We start from the raw sequence: 24,898 nt of genomic DNA on the forward strand, positions 1-24,898 counted from the left end.
ACTTGAGAAGAGTTTTATATCTTGTTTGCTACCATGGTAACATGTAGGTAAACTGAGGTTTGATTTGTATTTTTTGTACATTGCAGCAATGATTTAAAGAGGTATTTCACCCTAATTCAACATTTTTACGGTTGTCTGGATATCTTAAAGACATATTACCCACAAATCCTCATGGTAGGTGTGAATTGAACTTCGATGGGTGGTGTGGATGGCTGGCGTGTAAATTAACCTTTTCAGAAGTAGTAAATTGTATCTCAACCTTTCTTTTCCCATTCTCTTATTTTATCGATATTTTAGCATCAGATCTAAAGAGCATGATGTAAGGCAGGGGTCCCCAGTCTTATCTGAAAAGGGCCGGTGTGGGTGCAGGTTTTTGTTCTAGCCCAGCGCTAAGACTCCTGGTTCTACTAATTAACTAATTAATCAATCAAGACCTTGTTAAATACGATCAGGCCTCTTAGTGTTGGGTTAATACAAAGACCTGCACCCAGGATCTGGCACTTTTCGCATTAAAATTGTGGACCCCTGATGTATGGTTAGACTGTATGGTTTCCAGGGTGTGCTGGTAAAGATTGTATCAATAAAGTGTTGTGTCATTCCATGATGCAAAACAGATTAGCACGTTAAAAATTAAACTTGTTAGTAGCTCTTGTTTTATTTTGTTTTCTGGCTTTGTTTTGTGTAGTTAATAGGCTGCTAATTGGGTAGAGAGCTAGCCATTGAAGACCCGTGTGAATTGTTTAAAGATTTTGCTTGAATTTTCATATGAATGGATTTGTGGCTGATATGATGACTACTGGCTTGTTTGCTGCCTAGGTATCTAATTGCAGGATTGGTATCTAATCCTGCAAGCTATCTACTATCTAAACATGAGTATCAAGCTAGTGGCCTGTGAGTTATGTAGTATAACCTTTGGTTAGAAAGCTGCTTAAAACTTTTGTGCCTGGTGATACATGTGAATCTTCTGTTTTTTTTTTTTGTTTTTGTTTTGGACAGTAACTGCTATCCACATTTCTAGTCATGGCCACACATATAATTTTCCTTTCCACAGACTGCAGCAGTGTTAGCTGAAGCAGCTAATGTGTTGTCACTGCCTATCACGCTCTTGCAATTCTCCATCGGTGTACTCAGGCTCTAAATGATAGGGAGTAATGTCCTCATAAAAATTATACATTAAACTTTCATTCTTCTTGAAAGTCGTCAAATGAGCTGCTTTTGCAGTATCTGTGTTTTGCAGACAATGATAGGTTACACAAAAGCTGGCTATTCAAGCACAGAATCTTTTTTTTTTTTGCTTAACCTTTTTTTTCTGTGGCACGAGGACTGGGTCTTACAAAAAAATAATTGAGTTTCTCAACTGAGTTTCTGGCCACTTTAGTGCTCTGAAAAATGTGCACAGCTTTTTAAATCGCTGACTTTTGAGAATGGCTCTGGCCCTTCCCAGTGACCTGAAACACTCAGGATTTTTCATGAAGGGAGATGGATATCTTCAAGATTGCAATTTTCAAATTTTGTGTATTTTTGACTGTGTTATTGGTGTAAAGGTGGACAGATTTAAAAAAAAATTCAAAAGCAAAGTTTAAAAAAAAGCTGCAAAAGGCAATGCTGTACACATCAAACTACCTTATTCACTGGCAATTTCTGCTTTCATTTATTTCTGTTTGTTTTGCATTTAGTTCGTATCATAAATCAGATATAAGATAAATCGAGTCAACATTTTTGTTAAAGCTGCAGTCTATAATGAGCGACTCTTTGAAAAACAGCTCCCTCCTGCACAAACAAGATGGAGTCCCAGAGGGCTTAACTTTGATCACATGCTCTCTCATCTTCCAGCCACCAACTGTGCTCGTGGTCGAACCCTGTTTTTTTCCAATTCATCTCAGGGCTTTGTTGGATCAAGCTGTGTGTTTGTGTGTGTGTGTGAATGTGTGTTTTTGTTTGCGTGTGTGTATGTGTGTTTGCGTGTGCGTGTGTGTGTGGGTGTGTGCGTATGTGTGAGTGTGTGTGTGGGTGTGTGTGTGCATGCACGCGTGCATGTGTGAGTGTGGGTGCATGTGTGTATGTTATGCGTGTACTCTATATGTATGTGTGTGTACTGTATGTGTGTGTGCGTGTGTGTGTGTGCTATGTGTGTACTCTATGTGTATGTGTGTGTGTGTGTGTATGTATGTATGTACTGTGTGTGTGTGTGTGTGTGTGTGTGTGGGGGTGTGTATGTACTGTATGTGTGTGTGTGTGTGTGTATGTACTGTGTGTGTGTGGGTGTGTATGTACTGTATGTGTGTGTGTGTGTGTGTGTATGTACTGTGTGTGTGTGTGGGTGTGTATGTACTGTATGTGTGTGTGTGTGTGTACTCCAGGCTGCTCGTGACATGGCTGGAATTTCAGGCTGTGCTCGGGAACCTGGCAAGAATGGATCTCCTGATTTTGACATGTGGGGGGGGGGGGGGGAGGCTTTTAGCAGAGACACCAGGGCCCCTGGGTAGAACATTACATTACCATCAGCATCATTTCAAAACATCAGCATCCTGCAGTCAGGGAAACGGAACGCAATCAGTCTCCCGTTCGCACGCCGTACCCAATCTCCGTCCCTCCGTCTCTCCGCCTCTCCGTCTCTACGTCTCTCCGTCTCCATCTCTCCGCCAGGCTCCGGCTTCACAGGAGGCGACGTTTCCCCGCCGGCTTGATATTTCCCCGCCGGCGTGATATTTCTCCACAAAAAAATATGTTGCAGTTTGTTTATCCCTCTATAATCCGAACCCTGCTGCGGAGCTTTTAGGGCTATACTGCTTTGCCCATTGATCTGGTTTTTATTCCAGCTAATGGCATACGTCTCTGCATTTCGTGAGCGCTATGGGTGGGTGTGTGCTTTTGTATTTTCAGGGGTGGGGGGCCATGTCCATGCTGATATGTGTATGTGTGTGTCTGTGTGTGTGCGTACGTGCGTGCGTGTTTGTGTGTGTGTGTGTGTGTGTGTGTGTGTGTGCGCGCATGTGTGCGTGTTTATTGTTTATCTAATTTCATATAGTTATTGTTTATAGTGCCTAAAGCTTATTTCTCCAATGAAAATAACCTTCTTGCCAGTGACTAACAGCTGTGTGCATTGCGGTGTTGAACATAACATTAACCCATCGTCCTTAAGACATAGCAGTTGCTGCTGTCGCTCTGCCTCAGCACTGTGCTGTTGTTTTATGGAAGCCCGCGGTGATAGCAGCCTGCCTGCCCTGGATTTTGGGCAGAATCCCGCTGAACGCGGGCGTGGCTAACGCGTAAATGCTAAATGCTAAATAAATCTCTCTAGCGCCCCCTTCTGACGAAACGCAGGAAACACACGGCCTGCGTGGATACACACACACACACACACACGGCCTGTGGGGAAACACACACACACACATACACACACACACACACACACACACACGGCCTGTGGGGACACGGCCTGTGGGGAAACACACACACACACGGACTGTGGGGAAACACACACACACACACACACACACACACACACACGGCCTGTGGGGAAACACACACACACAGCGTACTGAACGTGATGTTTTATTGAGTCGCGGTGCAGTGGGGAGCGCAGTGCCCGGCACTTCTTACCCGTACGGGCGCGGCGGCGCGGCGGCCCGCCAGGCGCGGGGGCAAATGAGGCTCATTTTTTAAACGGCCTTCCTCGTGCGCGAGGCGCCTCAGACTCCGCGGATCCGCCATCGATCCGCCGCGCGTCCCTGCGAGGCTTTTTCCCGATTCGGCTGGATACCGTTTGCACTTGTCTGGAGAGTGTGTTTTAATGTGCAAACGGCATTGAACACAAAACAAACAAAAAAACTCAATTTTTTAATTAACACAGCTTGATGAATGACCAAAACACCCAGGTGGTGTTTGTATCTGATGTTTTGATGCTAAGCGGGGGAAAATGACAGACAGGAAAGTGTAAATAATCTCATAACTGTCACAGGGATACAGTTTGGAGAAGGAGGAGGTGTGTGTTAAGTGATTGGGGACATGAGCGTGGAACGGTGGAAGTTTTCGTTAATGTGCTCACAGTAACACACCCACTGGCACCAGCGCCAGCTCTCTGCTACCTGTAGAGCAAATGGCCATGGCCCATCAACTTTCAACGGCTATAACTTGGGGTCACTGTGGCTATGACTTGGGGTGACAATTTTAAGCCAAAAAAGAAAGAGTCCTTTTCTAGAACCGGCCACATGCTGAGCTTTAATAGAGCGTTCAAAGTCACTAAGCATGTCCCCAATGTGCAAAGTTGAGACTTTTAAAAGATTATTTCAATTTCAGAATGCGAAGCTGTGTTTGCTCTATGGTCAGTTGCACACTTCCAGTGCCGGGTCATTCTTCACTCCTGTTCTCCCAGGGCGTGGAAACTCTCTTAAAATGGCTGACTGCTCGCCGCCGACGTGCTCTGAGTGAGTATGTGCGCGTCTCTCTGTTCCTGTCCCAGGCGGCGAGGTCCCGTACACCACCCTGGCGACCCGGATGATGATGGGGGTGTGGTGGCTCTTCGCTCTGATCGTCATCTCCTCTTACACGGCCAACCTGGCAGCCTTCCTGACCATCACCCGCATCGAGAGCTCCATCCAGTAAGTTCTGAAGCTCACGCTCCTGGGGGTGGGGGGGGGGGGGGGGGGGTTTGCGGAGGTTAATCCCCTTGGCTAATGCTCGGACCGTAACCACAATGCACTTCCTTTTTTAAATTCGAGCGGGGAGTTTGACCGGACGGGGTGCCTCCCTTTTCCTTCGCCGGCTCCATTCCGTGTCTTCCTGAGCAGCCAGCCACTGGTCTCTCTCAGAAGGCAGTGTCGTCTGGAGCCGGACGAAGCAGAAATGGCCGCTTGTTTGATTAAAGGTTCAGAGGGGAACGGGGTCATGTAGGCTAGATCGAATAGGGACTGCAGCCGGACCGCTTCTCTGTCTTTTGGGGACGGGGTGAGAGGGCGAGAGTGTGGGGGGGTTGTGTCTTGCGCACACAGACACACACTCTCACACACACACACACACACACAGAGAAGCCCACGGAACACTGTACACACCGGATGAAGTGCAGAATTAGCGCTGCATGCTCTTCGGGATGTTCGCCGGTGCGCGAGCGCTCTTCATGGCCCTGGAATCCATCGCGCAGATCCCGCTGTTTTCAAAGAGACACGCTTTCCCTGGCCCTGTCACCTCCTTGGGGGGTGGGGCCTGGTGGTTTAACCCCCGGTTTTAATTTCCTGTGCTGCACAAATGATATCTGTCGCCTTCCTCGTGACGTCATTCCGTTGATGTACGAGGCCTAATTAATTGCGCGGAGGCTTTGCCTCTCTCTCCGAGAGAGAACGAGCGTAGCAAATCCGCAAGACGGTCCCTCTCCGCTCGCAATCCGATTTTTCTTTTTTGGTCTTATTATGTATTTTTTTTTTCTTTCTCTCGCATCTCTTGCGACGAAAAGCACCATAAATCTGCAAAGATTATTGGGAGAAATCAGATTTAAGATGCCCAGCAGTGATACGGTTAAGTGTGCTTGCGGAGTATAATTCTTCAGCGTTCCTCACCACTGTGTCATGCTACAAAGAAAATGAGAGCCCAGATATTTGTTTTCTTTTGTGTTGGATGTCATTAACGAGTCCTGTCTAGATTGCTCGGTTCTACTTCTGTGCGGCTAATTAGGATTTCCATAAATTTCAATGCATTATCTTTAATATGTCGACTCTTCTGGGGTCATTACTGCAATAATTAGAGCCTAAACTCGGCACCCAGGGGCCCGTTGTATTAAAGAGGAGGGATGTGCTGCCGCATTCAGGAAATCCTGAAAGATTTATGGAATAAGCATTGGGGGGAGGCGGCGAGCAGGGAGGGGGGGAAAAAAAAACAATCTCAGATCTTGCAATTAGATGGTCTGTGATGTGATGAAAGTGGGATTACCCAAGCAAGCAGGCAAGCAAGCAAGCAAGGAGGTTGGGGTTTCTAAAACGTGTCTCACACTCACACACATGCACACACACGCACGCACACACACGCATGCACTCATGCATGCACTCACGCACACACACACACAGTGGAGCAGAGTGCACACAAGCATCTCTTCACATTTTTGACACCGTCCCCGCGCTGAGTGTCAACAGGAACTGCGGCGCGGTGCGGGTCAACCAATTAACTCATTAGTCTCAATTAGCCTCTTTCTGTCAGTCCAGCACACATTCTCCTTAAGGACCGAAATTGATTCTTTAAAATTTTTTTGATATTATATGCAATTCTGCAAGGAAACCTCGACCAGATTGAATGGGGGGAAAACCCCCTTGGGTGAGGGACATTACTCGGGGGGGGGGGGGGGGGGTGAACTGTGACGGACAAACGAATGGCACACATTGCTGTGACAATCTCTCTTTCCAAAATACCAGTCTCCATCTCGGTAATGAACTCACGACAAGAACAAGAGACAGACGGCGGAGAACAGCCTAAATTAATTCCCTCCAATCAACAGCTTAATAAAACGATGAGGCTCCGATGTCAGAGGCCAAACGCGTTTCCGACAAGCGCAGTGACACGGGCGTAACCAGAGCGACGGCACCTTCGCCTGCTCACGCTGGCAGGCGGGCGGGCACTGCCACTCTGCGCCCCTACTGGTCCAGGGTAGGGGAGGACAGAAGCCACGGGACGTCCTGTAGGGTGAAGACCTGAAGAGAGTTTTTAATCCCCTCTGTTAATTTTCAACGAGAGCTCAGTCTTTGAGGCCACAAGGCATTCTGGGATAGCTGGGATGGCGATGAGAGGCAAGCTGGCGAAGCGACCGGAAGGGCGGGGAACACGGCGCGATAACCAATCAGATTAAAGCTTTTTTTTTTTTTTTTTTTTTTTTTTTTTTTTTACACCCACAAGCGACCAATTGTGGGAGGGGAGAGCGATGCCAGGGTTGTGGGTTGGGGTGGTGGAAGTGGCGCAGTGATCTGAGTTCTTCAGAACAGCCATTATATGAATGCGATGAAAGATTTTTTGGGACTGTTTCATTAAGGGTTTCAAATGAAAACAGAAAATCTGAAGTGAGAGAGGTGAGATCGGAAGAGGAATGTGAATGTTTACGTCCTAATTTGATACAATTTTTTCCAGGCGGTGCCTTAGACACTCAGCTGTATGGCTCGTGACTGCTATTTATACCTGCACAAGAAATAGTAGGTTTCTTCTCTGTGTAAAATAATGGCTGCCAAAAGAACCAATCACGATAAGAATAAGGTTATAACGGAAAAATCAAGAATCAACCCTGTTTTGTCTTTTTGCTCGCTGGGGTTTTACGCGTGCCTGAAATGCTCATTTTGAAACGCTCATTTGTTTCTTTAATGGTCTGATATTACCGCTCTAAGCGGAGATTGTTTTGGGATTTATCAAACCGTTACATTATAATTAAAATACCTTCATTTCCCCGGAGGCAGCGATAACACAACCCTTGCTAACTTGTGCCAGCCCAGTATTTATTGCATTATTTCAGTCCTGCTCTTCTCAATATTTGCTTTTGAAATGTAGAACTGAAGGGAATTACTGTCTCGTGGCTGGGTAGCTCATGAGTATCAGCAACTTGAATGAAATGGCTTATAGTGTTGAGCAAATCAGACCTTTGTTGAGCAAGCCTGGACCGTTTCTTCGTGGTGTTGAACGCCTGTACCACAATGTGCTTCTCGGCGTAACTCCCCACCCAGCGTAGGACGTGTATTCTGCTGTTTTTGCGTATTTATACGACGCTGTTTCCCTCTCCTGTGAAACTGCTGTGCTAAGCAGATGGAGGCTGGGATAGTGTTCGAATGGACGCCCCCCCTGGGAAGATTAAGTAGCTGCTGTTGGTTGTTAGGGGGTACCGCTGGAGGTGTTGGTTGTTAGGGGGGTACTGCTGGAGGTGTTGGTTGTTAGGGGGTACTGCGGGAGGTGTTGGTTGTTAAAGGGGTACTCAAATAGGCGGACCGAATTTTCAAATTTCCCTCCTTCCAATGACATGTTAAAAAAGGAGTGCACAACTCCGGTCCAGGAAGGCTGGTTTTTGCTCCAGCCAATTACCTTAGTTTGGGTTTTCTGGCTGGTGCTGTATCTGGTGCTTTTGCAAATGTGAGATTAGGATATGATTGAGCTTATTAAAGAAATAAGAGCAGAGGCTGGCTCTAAATCCTGAAACAGATTGGCCCTTATTGTGCACCCCTGTGTCCTACCTTAATGACATGTCATCTAAACCGGAGAAGAAAAGAATAATATCATTAAGACAAAATCAAACCAACAACACTAGACTGTTCCACCAAAATGCATATAACGCACTGTCCTAACTGTTTGTTTCAATTGAAATAAGATTACAGTGATTACATTTACTGTACGTCCAGCCATGAATGTAAATTTAGGCTACTCACTTTTCTTCCACTTTTGGAAAAAAAGCACTTTACTTGGCACACAGCATGTCGTTGCACATGAATTGTGGCTTTCTGATCACGTTGCAGGACATACACTGAAGGAAAGGTTTTTTTTTCTATTTTTAAAAAAGCTTTAATGCCGTTTGAGAAAAGTGAGGTTGATGTAACGGATCATCTCAGCTTGTCTAAGTCAATGTTGTTGAATCAGCTTTATTTCTTCCTTCCTCTGGCCTTCCACAACTCCTAGAGAACCTCAAACAAAGTCACCCCGGCCAAGACCACTACACAGCAACTTAGACTGTGCTGCCGCAACAACCCTGCTCTCTGGCTTTTATTCAGCAAGGTCTCGTACACCATCTTCAGAATAACAGAAAGATGAGCAACATTTAACTTTTACAAGATTTTCACACCAATAAGCATATTCCTAAACATGAAATATTAATATTTCAGATGTGAAATATGAATTACGCCTTCAGCGGAAAGGGACCATTTAGTTGAAATGTGGTTTTAACTGAGAAAATGGAATTTCAGAAATTGTAAAGCAGACATGAATTAATTACAATTAATTAACAGTTCAGCACTGCACAGATATTTCATTGATAGTATTTTATATACAAGAGTTTTAAAGAGTTTTGAATAATTTCATAAGAATATTCATAAGTAACAGGAAAAAATTGAACCCTCAGTTTCATGCGTCTTATGCTTTTCTTTTGAATGTCATGAGCACAATTTGTTTTTTTGTTTTTTTTCAGATTTCGGTGTCAAAAATCTGACAGGCACTCTCCGTCTCTCCCTCACTGTCCTTTTTTCCCTCTAGTTTTTCTTTTATAGTTCTTTCTCATTCTCGTTTATATTCTCTTTTATGAAAATGTTAAGTCGTGGGGAAAAAAAGCTGACATTTTCGCTCACTCTGCCTGTGGTGGTTGTTTTGGTTTGTTTTTTGTTGTTTGGTCTGTTTCATCAATTCTGTATTTGAACAATGTCCCAATAAAAGGGGTTTTAAAAAACAAATCAAAGAATCTCTCTCTCGCTCTCTCTCTCTCACTCATTCTCTCTCTCCCTCTGACTCTCTCTCCCTCTTTCTCTTTGACTCTCTCTCTCCCTCTGTCTCTAATTCTCTCTCTCTCTCTAATTCTCTCTCTCTCTGACTCTCTCTCTCTAACCCTCTCTCTCTCTCTCACACAGGCATAGCGACGCTAGCTGACGTTTCCCCCCCCCTTCCCCCCCCAGGTCTCTCCAGGACCTGTCGAAGCAAACGGACCTGCCGTACGGCACAGTGCTGGACTCGGCCGTGTACGACCAGGTGCGGAGCAAGGCCATGAACCCGTTCGAGCGCGACCCCATGTACTCCCAGATGTGGCGCATGATCAACCGCACGGGCGGGGCCGACAACAACGTGGAGGAGTCCAAGGAGGGCATCCGCAAGGTACCGCCCGCCCCCGCCCCCGTCCCCACCCTCGCGCGCTGTCCCAGAGTAATGCCCTAACCCCCCCCCCGCCCCCGCCCTCGCGCGCTGTCCCAGAGTACTGCCCTAACCCCCCCCCCCCCCGCCCTCGCCCTCGCGCGCTGTCCCAGAGTAATGCCCTAATTCGCTCCGTTCTCTGAGAGTAATGCCCTAATTCGCTCTGTTCTCTGAGAGTAATGCCGTAATGAACGTCCTATGGACGGCCATCTTAACAGCTTTGATGACGTGACGAGGATAAAGCACAGTGATGTGGAGACACCGTATACACCGTATACACAGTAGAAGGTCCAGTGTCACTTCAACCCATAGCAGATAACATTTGGTCCCATTCTGAGAGCAATGCCCTCTGCGCCCTATGAACGGCCATCTTAACAGTTTCGATGATGCGGCGAGGATCATAAACAAAACAGTGGTGTGGAGTCCTGCTGGACACGTACACAGTAAAAATGTCCAGTGTTAATTCACCTCTTAACGGTGTTAATTCAACGCACAACAGAAAATTATTGAATCTTTTCAGAAATCCCACACATTCTGCTGTTCACTTTGAGCATCCGTTGACCTGATTATCATCTAGACTCCATTTCCATTTCATGACAGGAGACTGAATACTCTTCTCTCAGCTGTGTAATGGAGGGAAGTTTAGAACGGATTATTGTTTGAAACAGGGATTCTGCCTCAAGCAATGGCCTGCTGTATTTGCATATCACCAGGCATGGGTATCTAGAGCAGATTGTAAGATATGTAGTGTTATAGCATGCCACTATGCCAGAGCATTCACTTTTCAGAAAAACGTTCTTCACCAGACTGCTTTTTTTTACATACTGTACATTTCAGAACATTCTGTAATAGGTATTCTACAAAATGTGCATGAGACTCAATGTAAGAAAGTGACAGTAATTCATATTTTTATATGTATTTACATCCATTAATATAGTCTTATTAAAAGTATTAATATTTTGAGCAGCACATTTTACCATATATTGACATGTATTACATTTTCATAAGGCTTTTATTCTGAAAGGAAATGTGAACAAGATCATCCTTTGCAAGAGTAAGATTTACTGTGTGGTTACTGGGAAGGCATCTAACTTGCAAAAAAAAAAAAAAAAAAATTCACATGATAAACCCAGATCAGCTTCCTATTGGGTAATCCACTAACCTTTGACCTCTGTGACATGCAACCTGCGGGTCCCAGTCCGGCTCTTCTCTCCTTACCGTGATTGGCTGCCAGCTCAGCCGTAACGGCATTTGTTTTCATTAACTGGGTAATGTGGTCAAGTGGTGGAGGCAGTGGAGAGCAAAAGATCAAATTGTATTTTGGCTTCCTGTTGATAATAAACCACAAGAGAAGGAGAAGAGAGAGAGAGAGACGGGGAGAGAGAGAGAGTGTGTGTGTGTGTGTGAGGGAGAGAATGTGCCATTCTTGTTCTAGTTTGCAAAAATAGAAGTATAACTCTGCTTAATGGAGAAAAGCATCTCTGTAACCATGGTTTTATGCTCATTTCCCGTAAAAAAAAAACTAGCCGTGGTTCTCACTGAGCTATTTTCATCGTTCTGCCGTGGTCATGTGATCCCTAAAATTGCAGAGAAATGTGATGTCATGATATGCCCATCACCGCTTAACACTTCATTTATGTCAACATATAAAGTACTTATAACGTATTAGCATATTAGCCAGGAAATTAGGGCAAAGAGACTCAGCTGTCTGGCTAATCAGTCAACAGTAAGCTCTTTGTTACTACAGTACCTTGCTTGATAAAATCAATTCAGGGTTTTTTTTTGTTTTGTTTTTTTTTTTTTGCTTGTAAGATGAAATTGTTCTGGAGGCTGCAATTAGAAAGCTTTGGAACAAAAGCATGAGTATGCTGCTCGTGTGCTCACTTATTTACATTAGGGCAATTAGAGAGGAATATCTCATTTTACAGCTTGTTGTCATTCCTGGTTCTTCAGCAGTCTGTTGAGATGATCTTCTCCAGCAGGTGCGGAGATAAGTATAGTACTGCACAGTGACTCTTCCGGAGAGCCAGCGCACATCTATGAGTGAACATGTTTGTTTTTTTTTCTTTTCTGTGTCTATTGTCTATTCTTAGTTTCTCAAGAGGGGCATGGAAGAGTAGCTCCCCCTGGCGGCTGAATAAAATATCACATTACGTGCTCAGCAAGCAGATTTTAGTTTACTTATTCATATTTTATTAATTTGAAGTTAAGCAGTAGTGGCCCAACACCTGCACTCAAGCCTGCAACCCCCTGGTTAAAAATGTGCGTGTGTGTGTGTGTGTTTGTGTGTATAAACGTGCGTGAGTATGCGTGCGTGTGTGGGTGCACGTGTGTGTGTGTGTGTGTGTGTGTGTGCTGTATGTACTGTAGGTGTAGGTGCCACTGGAGGCCACAGTGATTAAGTTCTCTGGCTCTCATGTTTTGGTCCTTATTGTGTGTTTATTTTGTATTCATAGCCCATGTTCTATCGATGAAGGGCAGGAATTGCAGCCAGGGGAAAATAGATTTTTGCTCTTTCACACAAACCTGAGATGGGAATCAGTGTAGCAGAATAACACTTAGTGCAAGGGTGAGTTCATCGCCGCTGTCTATTTTTAAGTATTAGAAATATACCCTTATTATATATTCTTGCCACTATAGACACATTTAAAAATAAATATTATTTTTTCTCTTCATTAAATCCCTCCTTCCTCCTTATTAAAGAAACCTTTTGTTTTGTTTTTGTTTTGTTTTGTTAGGCTAGTGTTCGGCTCAAAGCTGCTAAAATAATGTGAAGGGTTGGTGCACCAGAGAGAAGAGACACTTGTAAGCTGTGAAAGGAACAGAAACGCACGGCACCCCGTGTATTTACTCCGGGCTGAGCCTGACTGTTTCTTGTTTGTGAGCGTTAGCGTTAGCGTGTGGCGGCGCAGCTCAGCTGTTTGTGGGAGCCGCTGACGATGCTCCCTCCTTCCCGTCTGCAGACGATGATCGTGGTGGGGATCCCATCTGTCGAGCTGTTCAGAGATCTCTGGGTTGATCTCTGACTCCACTGCAATAAAACTGAAAACTGAGTGAAGAATAATAATAATAATAAGAATAATGCACAAAGGGCATAAAAATGTGTATAAAATGTAAATAAAATAGATTAAAGTAAGCACATTTCCGCATTGCCTGTGTTTGTTTGGCCTCTGACATGGAAAGCTGTGGTAAGAGAGAAGCGTGTTAGCTCCTGCACTGATGCCCTTGAGCTACGCTAACTCCCCTGCTGCAATAAAAGAGGAAAAATATCAAGTGTCGGGATGTTCTGGGTGCGTCCAGGCTGCCGGTGTCAAGCGCACAGACGGTAGAGGAGAGGAGAGGGCGGCGGAAGAGAGAGAGAGAGAGAGGGGGAAGAGGGGGGAGAGAGAGATGTGGTTTTGAGCGCTGTTGCAAACGAAGGCGCTGACCGGATCTCAGTCGCTTTCCCTCGAAGGACAGACTTCATTATGACGGGCCTGCGTAGCGGACATGTCCACCGCTCCCAACAGGAGCGGACAGAGAGGAGGCTCATCAGGGGGAGAGAGGGACGGACTGAGGGCCCTGATCCTGGGGGAGAGAGGGACGGACTGAGGGCCCTGATCCTGGGGGAGAGAGGGACGGGCTGAGGGCCCTGATCCTGGGGGAGAGAGGGACGGACTGAGGGCCCTGATCCTGGGGGAGAGAGGGACGGGCTGAGGGCCCTGATCCTGGGGGAGAGAGGGACGGACTGAGGGCCCTGATCAGGGGGAGAGAGGGATGGACTGAGGGCCCTGATCAGGGGGAGAGAGGGACGGACTGAGGGCCCTGATCCTGGGGGAGAGAGGGACGGACTGAGGGCCCTGATCCTGGCTGAGACCCCTGCCGTGTGGCCGGGACCACTGGAGAGATAGAGAGGAGAGAAACTGGAGACTCGTGGGCTCATCCTTCCCATTATATAAACATTAATTTACTGTTTGCTTTGAGTTTACTTCATTAGCCGCTTGTCACATTGAGATATGGGGAACAGCGTGAAGCCGTGGGGGGGGGGGGGGAGAGAAGCAACATTTATTCACAGAGTCCTGATAAGCAGGGGTTTGGATAGACTCCGGCAGCGTGTGTTTCCGCTGTTCGGTCGCTGACGCTCGGAGAGAAGACTCTTAAAAAGCCATTAATCTGCTCCGAGGCGCCTCAGCCCTGCGACGCACGGCCCGCGGTTTGTGTGCCCGCTCGGCGCCAAGCCGAGCCCGGCCGCCGACGCAAAGCACGCGTGCGGAACCGGAAAGGAAGCGGTGCATTGTGGGAGAAGGGGAGGTGGAAGTTCCGTGTGCTCGGGACGCAGTGGCGGGCTCGTGTGCGCCTGCCCTGTGGAGATCCCTCCTCTCTGGAAAGTGAAGAACGGCTTCTTTTTTTTTTTAAATAGACGGTAACGGTTTATCAAAAGGCCCAGATGGCCCGGTACCGACAGCGTTCTTGCCAGGCTGGGGCTGTCCTGATTTTAAGACAATATCGGTACCGTTAGGATTAAAAATTCAGGCGGCAGCTGTTCTGGTCGGGGACTGTGAGTCCGGCGTGGGTTCGCTGTTCGGAGATAAGCGAGAAGCGCTGCGGACTTTCTGGAGAAAAAGGCGGGAAAAGGAGAAGACTCGGACGGGCTAGGTACAGAACTGAGACAGGGAATTACAGAGTGGGGACAAGGGCATTACAGGGGGGAGAGAGAGAGAGAGAGAGAGAGTGAGAGAGAGAGAGAGAGAGAGAGAGAGAGAGCGAGAGAGAGAGAGAGAGAGTGAGAGAGAGAGAGAGAGAGAGAGAGATAGAGAGAGAGAGAGAGAGAGTGAGAGAGAGAGAGTGAGAGAGGGCAGCTTGAGCTCACTCTCCCTGGATCGATTCGCTGATGGACTGTCGGTAGGCCTCCGCGGAACCTTGGGACGATACGGGGCGTCCGCGAGAGAGGAGAGGAGGGGAGCGGAGGAGAGAAGAGATAGAAGACGGGGGGTGAAGCGAAGGGGGTAATGAGAGGGCACGGGTCGGGGATTCGTGCGTAATGGGCTGTCCCGCCCCGACCAGGCCGCAGCAGCTCCCCTCCCACGAGGCCTGGCAATTATAAAAATGCTTAATGAAGTCGACGGAAGCTGGAAGGAGAAAAAGTGGAAGTGACGGGTGGTTTAGCCTGAAGCTGTGCTATCTCACAGTAAGGAGGGGGGGTGGGGGGTGGGGGGGGGCAGTTAGGGAGCTATTTGATGATTTATTTGGTTCACACATTCATTTTCATCTCTTTTTTTCCCTTTCGCTTCTTGCAGTGTTTCTTTACTCATCCCTTGCTTAAAGGAGAATCGTCACGATTTTTTGAGATCCGTTTCCCCTCATTGCATGTGATTATTTGAGGCAAACTGCCTGGCGCAGAGCTTCAGGTTAGCTGGCAGCCTGACCCCACCCTGTGACCTCCTCGTTTCAAACTGCTGATGATAAGCAGTTCTGGGATGGGTTTGTATTTGAATGGGAGACCAACGCAGAAAGCTACAGTGTGTTAAGTGAGAAAGTAGAAGGAAAATTGTCCTCTGGATCAAAAAGCAAGCCAATGCAATAGACCAGGCGATGGGGACACTGTGCTGTAGAAGGTGCCATCCGTTGAATGAGAAGTTAAACCAAAAAAGTCTTTCCCGTGGCACTTCTTGAAAGAGTAGGTTTGTCAAACCAGATGTCTTGAGAACATTCCCATAAAAACAGACTGATTGGCCGCACTCACTCTAGCGCACTCACCCCTACAAAAAATACAAAAGAAAAAAAATATCTAAAACTGTTGACAGTGATTATTTTGATCAAATTGCCTTAAGCCCTCTACACATCCAACTGACAGCAAGCAATGAACCATCTATTACGTCCTTGAAACAAATGAGCCTACCCCCCCCCCCCCCACACACACACACTTTACTGAATGCTGTGTGTGTTTTTGAGCTGCAGCAAATAGAGAAACAAAAACAAATACAAAAGAGCAAAAATAAAGACAGTCCAGGGCAAGCGCCCAGGAAAAAGAACGCTCTGGCCCAGCATGATCCAAAACAACAGATTTAATGACTGCAGCAGGAAGGGCGTGCTTTTTGACTTTCTCCGGAATCGATAAAGACGGACTCTTCGCTGTATGTTGGGATAATGAACGGCGAAAGCATGTGGCTGTGGGGGGTTTTTTTTTGTTTTTTTTTTTACGACGGAACTGCGGGAGTACACAGCGCTCTGCACCTTGCTCCCCTGCTGCGCTCTGATTGGCTGAGGATTTAATGGGGATGGCAAGCTTCTATTTATAGTATCCAGGGAAACAAACAGGACGCGCCGTGTCAGTCCTAAACCAGCTCCCTTGTTGCGTTGAGGGTTTTCGAAAAAATTTTGTTCCGAGGTGTTGCTGTGACACCTATTGGTCCTCGTCCAAAATGATGGTGAATGATGTACGCGCATTACCAAAATTACTTTACTGGGTTATAGTCTTCGCATAAGGTCAAATGCTAAAATTGCAATAATCTCTGGATAAAGGATAATAATGTTTGAAATTATGTTGGCTCACAGTTACAACGCTGGAAGCTTCTCAGTAACGGGATCTGGAAGAGGCTATTTCTGATTCAACTACTCAGCTACTCTGTGTGCTTTCATCAGTTTAAAGTGAACTTTAATTATCTAAAAACGGAACGAAATGGGACAAGCTTGACCAACTAATGAAATTCATTTCAGGTGATTTGTGCCACACAACTGACTCACGGTTTCATTTTAAAATCGTACCTCCGTACTTGGACCTAACTGCATTTCCTGTCCGCAGTTTAAGTCAGGTAACCTACTTCCTTTAGGGGGGCGTATGAAGTCATCGCAGTCTTTCTGCTTTCCACCACTCGTAGAGCAGAGCGGAAACACATGGCTCTTCTTCTGAAGTACTTTATCTGTCATTTTAGCGCATTCATTCCATGTTTTCCTTCCTTTCCTATTTTTAGTTTTTTTTTTTGTTCAAGCGACATTCTTGGAGAAAGTATACTTCGTTACCCTTCGGATCTCACCGAGCCATCTCCTTCTCTGACATTTTCTTTGTCCTTTGCTGTTGTTAAGGAAACCAGCGGGCTCAGAAAAGAACCAATTAAATACGCGACGCGCATATTTCTCTCGACAAGGTCTGAACCCCCCCCCCCCCCACCACCCCCTGTCTCTCAGGCTCAGTGACCACACCCCTGCAACAGAAAACAACAGACACACAAAAAAACTGACTAATAGAAGAAGAATGTATTTTTTTTTATGAACGTCATTCTTTAAGAGCACTGTTCTTTTTGAGCGTTAGTTTGTGCGTTAGTCTCTTCGCTGAATCACTGCTCTCTCCAGTTCTGACTCGGCCTGGACTTGCTTTCTATTGGTTTATTTTAAGTTGTATTTTGTCTGTGTTTATCTCATGTCTTATTATGGGAAGCACTTTGTATTGCATTTGGGGAAAAAATGACTAAATTTAAATGGGAGAGAGCGATAGAGAGAGGGAGGAGGGGGCAGCAGAGACAGAGAATGTCAGCTTCTTTTTTTCCCACAACTTAACAGTTTCATAGAAGGGAGAAAATAAGCAAGGATGAGAATGATGAAGAGAGAGAGAGATAATTCGTGGTTGCCAGATTTGTTTTTACTGCGGTGAGAGTTCATGATTACATACTGACTCATGGAACTGACGCACCAGTTGCTATTTCAACACCGTACACCCAGCCTTGATTGTGAACTGCTGTCGGTAGAGGTGTTTATTCACAGTGATATTGTGCCAGCTCAAATCTTCTTTCTTTTGTGATTGGTTTGAAGAAGACTCCTCGTGTTGTTGTTTCATTGTTGTTGTTTTCAGCAGTAAAGGGGCTTTGTGGTTGTGAGAACTGTGCAGTGGATGGGTGATGAGAGCTGGGGTTCTCCTGGGTTAGTTATCTGCTTTTCCACATGGAAAATAAAAGCAGACAAAGATCCGTGGATGTCTCTGGCTCCGTGTTCGCAAAAAAAAGCGCAACGTGGGCTTTTGCTTTCTTCATTTAATGAGCACGCATGAATGGGGGGGGCTCGTCTTATCTCCGTGGTTTTCCAGAAACCAGCTTCCTCCTTTGATGCGTGCAGTGCATTTGCTCATTGGACAAGACGGTACGGCAGCATCTTAAATCCTTTCCTTCCTTCCTGTCCGTATTGACGGCCTCAATAGAGTCCGTCGGTTTCCCCCCTGGCTGCTGCCTACCTCAGCATCCCGCGTTGTGTGGCTGTTCGGTTCTCATAAGCAGAACTCCAGGTGTGCAAATTCAGATTGCATAAAAAGTGAGGCGAAGAACTTTGCAATTCTCGCCTGCTGGCGAAAGTGGAACGAGATGGGGGTTTCTACCGGTTTTTTAAAGGACCACAAGATGGCCGCTGGTCTAGGGGAACTATTGCTACGATAACTTCTGAAACTTCTGAAAATATGTGATATGAAAAAAATTGCGATAGGACAACTGGTAACCTGTATTTGCTGGGCGAGTAGCTGGGGGGGGGGGGGGACTGGGGGTGGCGAGGGTGTGTGGAGGTTGGGGGGGCTCTGATGCAGTGATATCATGAGGGAACCCGGGGTGAATTTAGCCCACCCTGCCCAGTTGAGACAGAGCCAATGTGGCCTGCTCTGGACTCCATATCATATCAGCTAGAGGCGGGGCTAAGACCCATATCAGTTATGGCCGAATCACATGACCTTTTCCTACGGTGAACGCCTTTACTGACTCTGAGTCTCTTAGACACCCCAGGGGAGCTTAATTAGTGAAACACTCTAATCTGTTATGACTACGGTTTGTGGAGTTTCACTGAAATTGGTTTTCATTAAGCTGTGAATTTGTTATATTGTCTGTACTTTTTCCAACTTTCCTCTAATTTGTTGCAATGCGCAGGTGTCCACACAGTTTACAAAGGACATGTTATACCAGTATAAGCTTTAAACTTGCTGAACAATTCTTGCTTACTTTTTCTTGATAATACTTTTTTTTTCCTGTTTTTTTTTCAATGGAGGATTGCGGACTGTAGATGCTCGCCTTTTGTCTTTGTATAGTGAAAACAATTATTGTTGAAATCAGTTTTTTTAATTCAATGTTATTCAATTTACAAAAAGTGCCTCATTAGAAGCTTTGCAGAATGAGAGAGAGAGAGAGAGGCAGAGAGAGAGGCATAATTATAGAGCATAGTTATTCAATTTTGCACTGTGCAGCCTTTTATAAGTTTTTGTGTTTTAAAGGATAATTCTTCATATCTGTGAATCTCTGTTAATTCTCTACAATTTGGCTCGTATGCTTGGGCAATTTGCATGCTTAATTCCCTGGCTTTCTCTCTAAATAAGATACATGTAAAAGTGCACAGTGTTTGTAAAACATTACATAATTACAGCAGTGGGATATTTCTTGAAAAATTGAACAGAAGTGTGGGTAAAATCCCAACACAAACGTGAGACAAATTGGCAAAAAGCGACAGGCTGGATTGGGAGAGGAAACAGAAAAATGCAGATGTAACCAAGACAAGCAGCCGTTTAAAGGCGTGTCTAGTCTCGGCCTCACGCGCTTCCCCAGCAGGACTGTGACCTAAATTGAATCATTAAATTCCACTTCTGAATTCCCAAGGAGAGGAAAGGTGGGGGTGGGGGGGGTGGGGGGGGGGGGGACTAAATTGTGCGACTCTCGCTTTGTGTGTGCCGCAGGTTCAATTGTTGGGTTGTAAATGTACAACAACAAAAAAAAATTATGTAAAAAGGGCCGTGTATATATATATATATATATTTATTAATTTTTTTTTAACTCTGGCAGTGTAAGCGGCATGAGGACACTGTGCTTTCTGTGAGCCCCGGCGACGCCCTCGTGCCTCGTACCCCGTCCCCTCGCGCGATCCGCTCGTCTTCCTCTCGGTCGGTGAGAGGCTGCGTGGCGGCCCTTAACTTAACTGAACATTCTAATTCTGATGTAACAATCACTACTGGGGACTGAAAGTTAACGGAGTTCTAGAACACTGGCTTAGAATTTTCCTCTTCTTCAAAGGGTTAAACACAGACCTTTCATGTGCTGTGGGCACTGTGGTTTACAAAAATAAAAAATCGGTTGTGTATTTAAAGTCCTGGGTATATCCAGATCTTTTTTTTCCCCCATGCTCTGAGCTCCGCAGGTGCCTCTGCGTGTGGAGGCGGTGCTCTGTGCGTCCCGCTGGGATTGGTGCACGCAGGTGAGGGCTTGCTTTTTCCGGGCCTCCGGGCTGATCTCCGCCGAGTCCTCCCTCGCTGTGGCTCTCAAAAGACGCGGCTTTGGTTGCCATGGCAGAACGGCGGGCCTGTGAAGGTCCGGACGAAGAGAAATGGACTGGCAGCACGCTGCGCCGGGTCACAGAGGAGACCTGTTGGTATAGAGCGGGGGGGCCCCAGCAGTTGTCCGGCGCGACCCCGAAATGAATGGTCACAAATTTACACGACCCGTGCACACCCACGCACGCGCCCCGTGTCTGCAACACCGCTCAGCCATGACTGTACTGGCGATATGCGCGAATCATCGCTTTATTTACACTACATGGCCAAAAGATTGTGGACACCAAATTCCAAGGGCCCTGGCTGAGAGGGGCCCTCAAATATTGTGCAGGGTTTGGGGCCCCAATGTGAAATCTTTTTCATGGGGCCCAAAATCCCTAGCGGCACCCCCTGCCTGTGTGCGTGCGAACGCTGTCCCTCCCTACGCCTTTATAGCTGTGTCTCCGAAGGCACTTCCCATGATCCTCTCTGTCTGAGAACACAAATCAGGGTGACACTGGGGACGCAAGGGGGAGATAGGTCCTGTGGGATTTTTCAGCCCCTCCGTAGAGTGTCTTTTTTTTATGACAGCGATGCATTTGAAAACGTCAGAAGCAGTAATGCTTTAACAGAATGAGGACCTCTTTGTTTAAGCGGAGACATCCGTGATGCCATTCGAGATTCATCGCCTGTAAAGAAAAATGATGAACTGACATTTACAAAATGTTTTATAAAAATTGAATACCTCTGAAGGTTAACAACCACTGTCTTTTGGCTCTAAATAATTTATGTGATTTTTTTTTTTTTTTTTTGGTAATGTCATTTTTTTAAATTTGTTGATCCTTGTGCAGAAGCATAATGGATTTATTCAGTTTTGCTGTCAAATCAATATCAAAATCCTCTTAGGTTAAACTCCTGGCGTCAGTGCTGTATTGCGCAGATTATCCATTCCTCTTTGTGTGTGGTGTATTAAACAGACAGGCGTCCCATTCATCTCCTCCCGTTCCTTCTGTTGGAGAAGGTTGTTTATTTTTGTTACATGTTTAGCTGAAAATATCAGAGCTCAGTACGAAGTGGCTTAAATTCGAGGTTGGTTTTTCGAATCGGTTTTCCGTGACCTTCTCATTTTGATGTGTGCAGATTAATCTAAGAGGTGTAATTCTGTGACGGGAGGAAAAAAATGAAGGGGGACGGTTTGTCACACACGTGATATTCAGCTGTCTCTCAAATCTGCTTAACATGCCTGAGGAGCTCATTGGTCATCGCCCGTGGTCACATGACACACACGCACGCACTCATCTGAATTAACAGGGATGTATGGGAATTGTAGTTCGGCTGAATTCCCATTAAATGGGGATATTTTAACCAAAACATGCCACAATATCTACAATTACTTTATCGTGTGTATTTTGTCCCCCAGAAATGATTTACTATTTTCACTATTATACGCTAACATTTTATATTGAAATTGGACTAAATTTTGGACTTATTTCAAATATCATCTTTAACATTTTCACCCATAACAGTTACAATTGATGGTTTAAAAAGTCCAGGCATGCATTTCATTGAAACATTAGATGCGAATCCTAAAGCTTTTTTAAGTCGCTTTGGTCACTTTGGAAACTTTGGCCTGAGATGGAAACACGAAGACCAGCATGTTCCTGATTAACATGTTATTAAAGTGCGACATGAAAAGATATCACCATGGCATCCCCATTAAAGCCCAGCAGCTTGTCATTTCTGGTTCTTAAGTATGTGCACAGTGACAAAGAACGGATTATCTGCCCCCCCCCCCCAAAAAAAAAAAGAAACTGGCAATGAGAAAAAAGATTTCAGAGATATCTGATCGTCTCAAATAACTGTGGATGAAAGAGATTACAGATGAAGCTAGCAAAGTCAATTTTACTGAGTACACTAAAGATAATTTGTAGCATTGATGCTATAATTGAAATGACTATTTCTGATTAATAATGGTAATTTCAATACTTGATATCACTGAATTCATTAACAGCAACCACAACAACAATAATAATTATGGGGAAGGGGATATGGAGAGCTTAGCTGGAAGAGGATATGGAGAAAGCCAAACTGGAAGGGGATATGGAGAAAGCTAGGCTGGAAGGAGATATGGAGAGAGCTTAGCTGGAAGGGGATATGGAGAGAGCTGAGCTGGAAGAGGGTATGGACAGAGCTCAGCTGGAAGGGGATATGGAGAGAGCTTAGCTGGAAGGAGATATGGAGAGAGCTTAGCTGGAAGGGGGTATGGAGAGAGCTGAGCTGGAAGGAGATATCGAGAAGAGACCTAAGCTGGAAGGGGGTATGGAGAGCAATGCTGGAAGGAGTTATGGAGAAGAGAGCTTAGCTGGAAAGGGATATGGGGAGAGCTTGCACTGGAAGGGGATATGGACAGAGCTGAGCTGTTCCTCAAAGCTTTCTTTTTAGCCTGGTTTGAGGGAGAAGGTCATGCCGTGGGTGCGACGTGCTCATCATCTCTGTAAGCGAAGGTGCCGCCGCCCCCTCTGTTCGGTCTTTAAAGGGACGGAAGGTGGGGGGGGAGTGGCGGACCGCCCCGTTCGGGGATGATTTTAAGTGGCCGCTACGCTGCACTCGCTCAAACCCCTCTTCCTGCCCTTTGGTGCATTCCAGCCAGTCGAATGCGCCTGTGCTCCGGCGGTGAGATAATGAGGGCAAAGTAAATTAGCATGAGGCCGCGCGCTGACATGCTCGTTAGAGCCACCGCTCTCCCAGGTAGAGGCGTTCTGATGCCGTCATCACCGTGTCTCGGTCTCGGTTATAATGAGAGACAGACAGAGAGAGAGAGAGAGAGAGAGAGAGAGAAGAGTAGAGGTGTCAGCCCAGACTGTGAGCAGGTTGAACCACGGGGGCTGCTTCTTCTCCACCCAGCTGTAATGGTGTCATCACACGTGTGATTTGTGCTTCATGACTCTTCTTTCAAATTCGGGATTTTGCAGGGGGGCCCCCTTCTTTCAGATGCTGGGCCTCCAGCTGCATAGTCTGATCTGAAGGGAGAGACTCGATGACGGGGGATATCTTAAGAGACTGATGTCATCTGCATAACCAACGGAGCCTGGTGTCATGGAGGAGTGTTTTCCCAGAGCTCATATGGAGCAAGACTAATGAACAATTTTCTGCAGGTGTTGCTATGGTACGTGTTGGAGAGATTGGTCTGAACTGGTCTTAACTGGTCTTAACTGGTCTGAACTGGTCTGGCTGATTTGCCCTTGGAGAGATTGGTCTGAGCTGGTCTAAACTGGTCTTAACTGGTCTGGCTGATTTGCCCTTGGCTGTTCAAGTATGGGCGTTGCATTGTCACTTTTTCAGATGTATGGAGGCTTGCCCCCTGAGAAGAACTCAGTGAAGCAGTGAGTAATGTTCCGTGTGTATTTTTGGAGGCCGGAGACTGAACGCCGTCCAGCACGCCGCCCCTCTGTTAGAGCATGCTCAGTGCGGTGCTTTCACACCAGACCTTTTTTTCCAAAAACAGAAGTTGTTTAATTCCATGGCCCCGTCCGCCTCTGCAACTCCATCCATCCGTGTGTTTCATGGAGGGATGTGTGTGTTGAAAGGGGTGGATAGATAGAGGGAGCATATTAAAATCACAGGAGATAAGTATACCTGCTTGTGGCTGTTTTCGAAGGATGATGTCAACTGAGCTCATTAACTGGGCCAACCAGCTTTCCTTGGCCCCGTGTGTGGTTCTCAGAGGGTGGGTGATGTATCAGACCGACTACCATGTAGGGGATTTGCCTAACTAGCATGTAAGGTCTCAGCTTAATCCCCATAGTCTCTAATGAGTCATCCTCCTGCCTGTGCATGTAGTCTGTTGGCATGTATGCGCACTGACGCTTCCATCACGAATCTCCCACCCTTTCTTTCTGAAGATCTGTCCTTCCTAAAACATGTGTCAGTGTGATTTGGTGTGTGTTTTGTTCCCCCGAGTTTCTGTAACAAACACAATGTTGTTCTGATTTAGAGACCCCTGTGGGGTGAGTTCCTCTCGTTTTGTGTACCTGAGATCTCACAGCAGATGGTTTGGAAGTTCACAAAATGGCGGAGCTTTTTTTGCTGCACTGTTGGTTGGGTGTTATTTAGGTGAGTTATATCTGTTGTAAAAGAGTGAAATTAAGTATTTATTTTCAGCCAACAGAGTATAATTTGTATGTGTAGGTATAATTTTCACATCAGGATACTTATATTAAATATACAGTATATACAGCTTGCAAAAACAAATGCATGACGATTGGAAATAATTATGACAGGTGTTGTGGTGTGATGTTCTTTTTTTGAGTTTCATTATGCTAATAAGAAACCAAAGGAAAATAAGAGTGCACCTGTAGGGGGTAAGTTGGCCATTTTGTGTAAAAAAAATTATGCGTGGGAAATGCCTAGATTAAGCTGTTCCTGAAGACTTAGGAGCTTGGTGTTGATAAAATGGAAAAAATGTGCATGACAATAGCAATTTTTTAAAAAGCACGAGTTCAAAAGGCTGAGACAGGGCTTCCAGAACTTTCTACGAGCAGGTCCGTTAAACTGGCCCGTATGGCCGTGCAAAAAGGAAGCCGTTGTTTTTTTTGGAAGAAGTTTTGCGGACGAAGGAGGCAAAGTGGGGACTTTCTTGTCGAAGGTCGAAGCGCAAACCCAACACTGGCAAACCCAACACTGGCAGTGCCAATTTTGTGAAGTATTTTTGGTCTGGTTGCATGCTTTTTAGCTAGCAGTGAGCACTGACCCTTGGCATTGCTACCCGCCCAGAACCCCTGAACTGAAATGGCGGACAGCTTGCTAATGACA

General features: G+C 46.0%; 1 protein-coding gene across 2 annotated transcripts in view; it reads left to right on the forward strand.

The window, feature by feature from the left end:
* Positions 1 to 24,898, forward strand: part of grid2 (glutamate receptor, ionotropic, delta 2) — a 377,520-nt gene that overhangs the window by 320,909 nt on the left and 31,713 nt on the right. For both annotated transcript variants that reach the window (XR_004761248.1, XM_035379838.1), the window contains exons 12-13: positions 4,463 to 4,601; positions 9,612 to 9,807. Coding sequence is in view for 1 of the 2 variants with exons in the window: in XM_035379838.1 (XP_035235729.1) it covers positions 4,463 to 4,601; positions 9,612 to 9,807 (335 nt within the window). In the remaining variant the exon portion in view is untranslated. The remainder of the gene's footprint in view (positions 1 to 4,462; positions 4,602 to 9,611; positions 9,808 to 24,898) is intronic.

Source organism: Anguilla anguilla, chromosome 10 (genome assembly GCF_013347855.1).
Source record: "Anguilla anguilla isolate fAngAng1 chromosome 10, fAngAng1.pri, whole genome shotgun sequence".
NCBI lineage: Eukaryota > Metazoa > Chordata > Actinopteri > Anguilliformes > Anguillidae > Anguilla > Anguilla anguilla.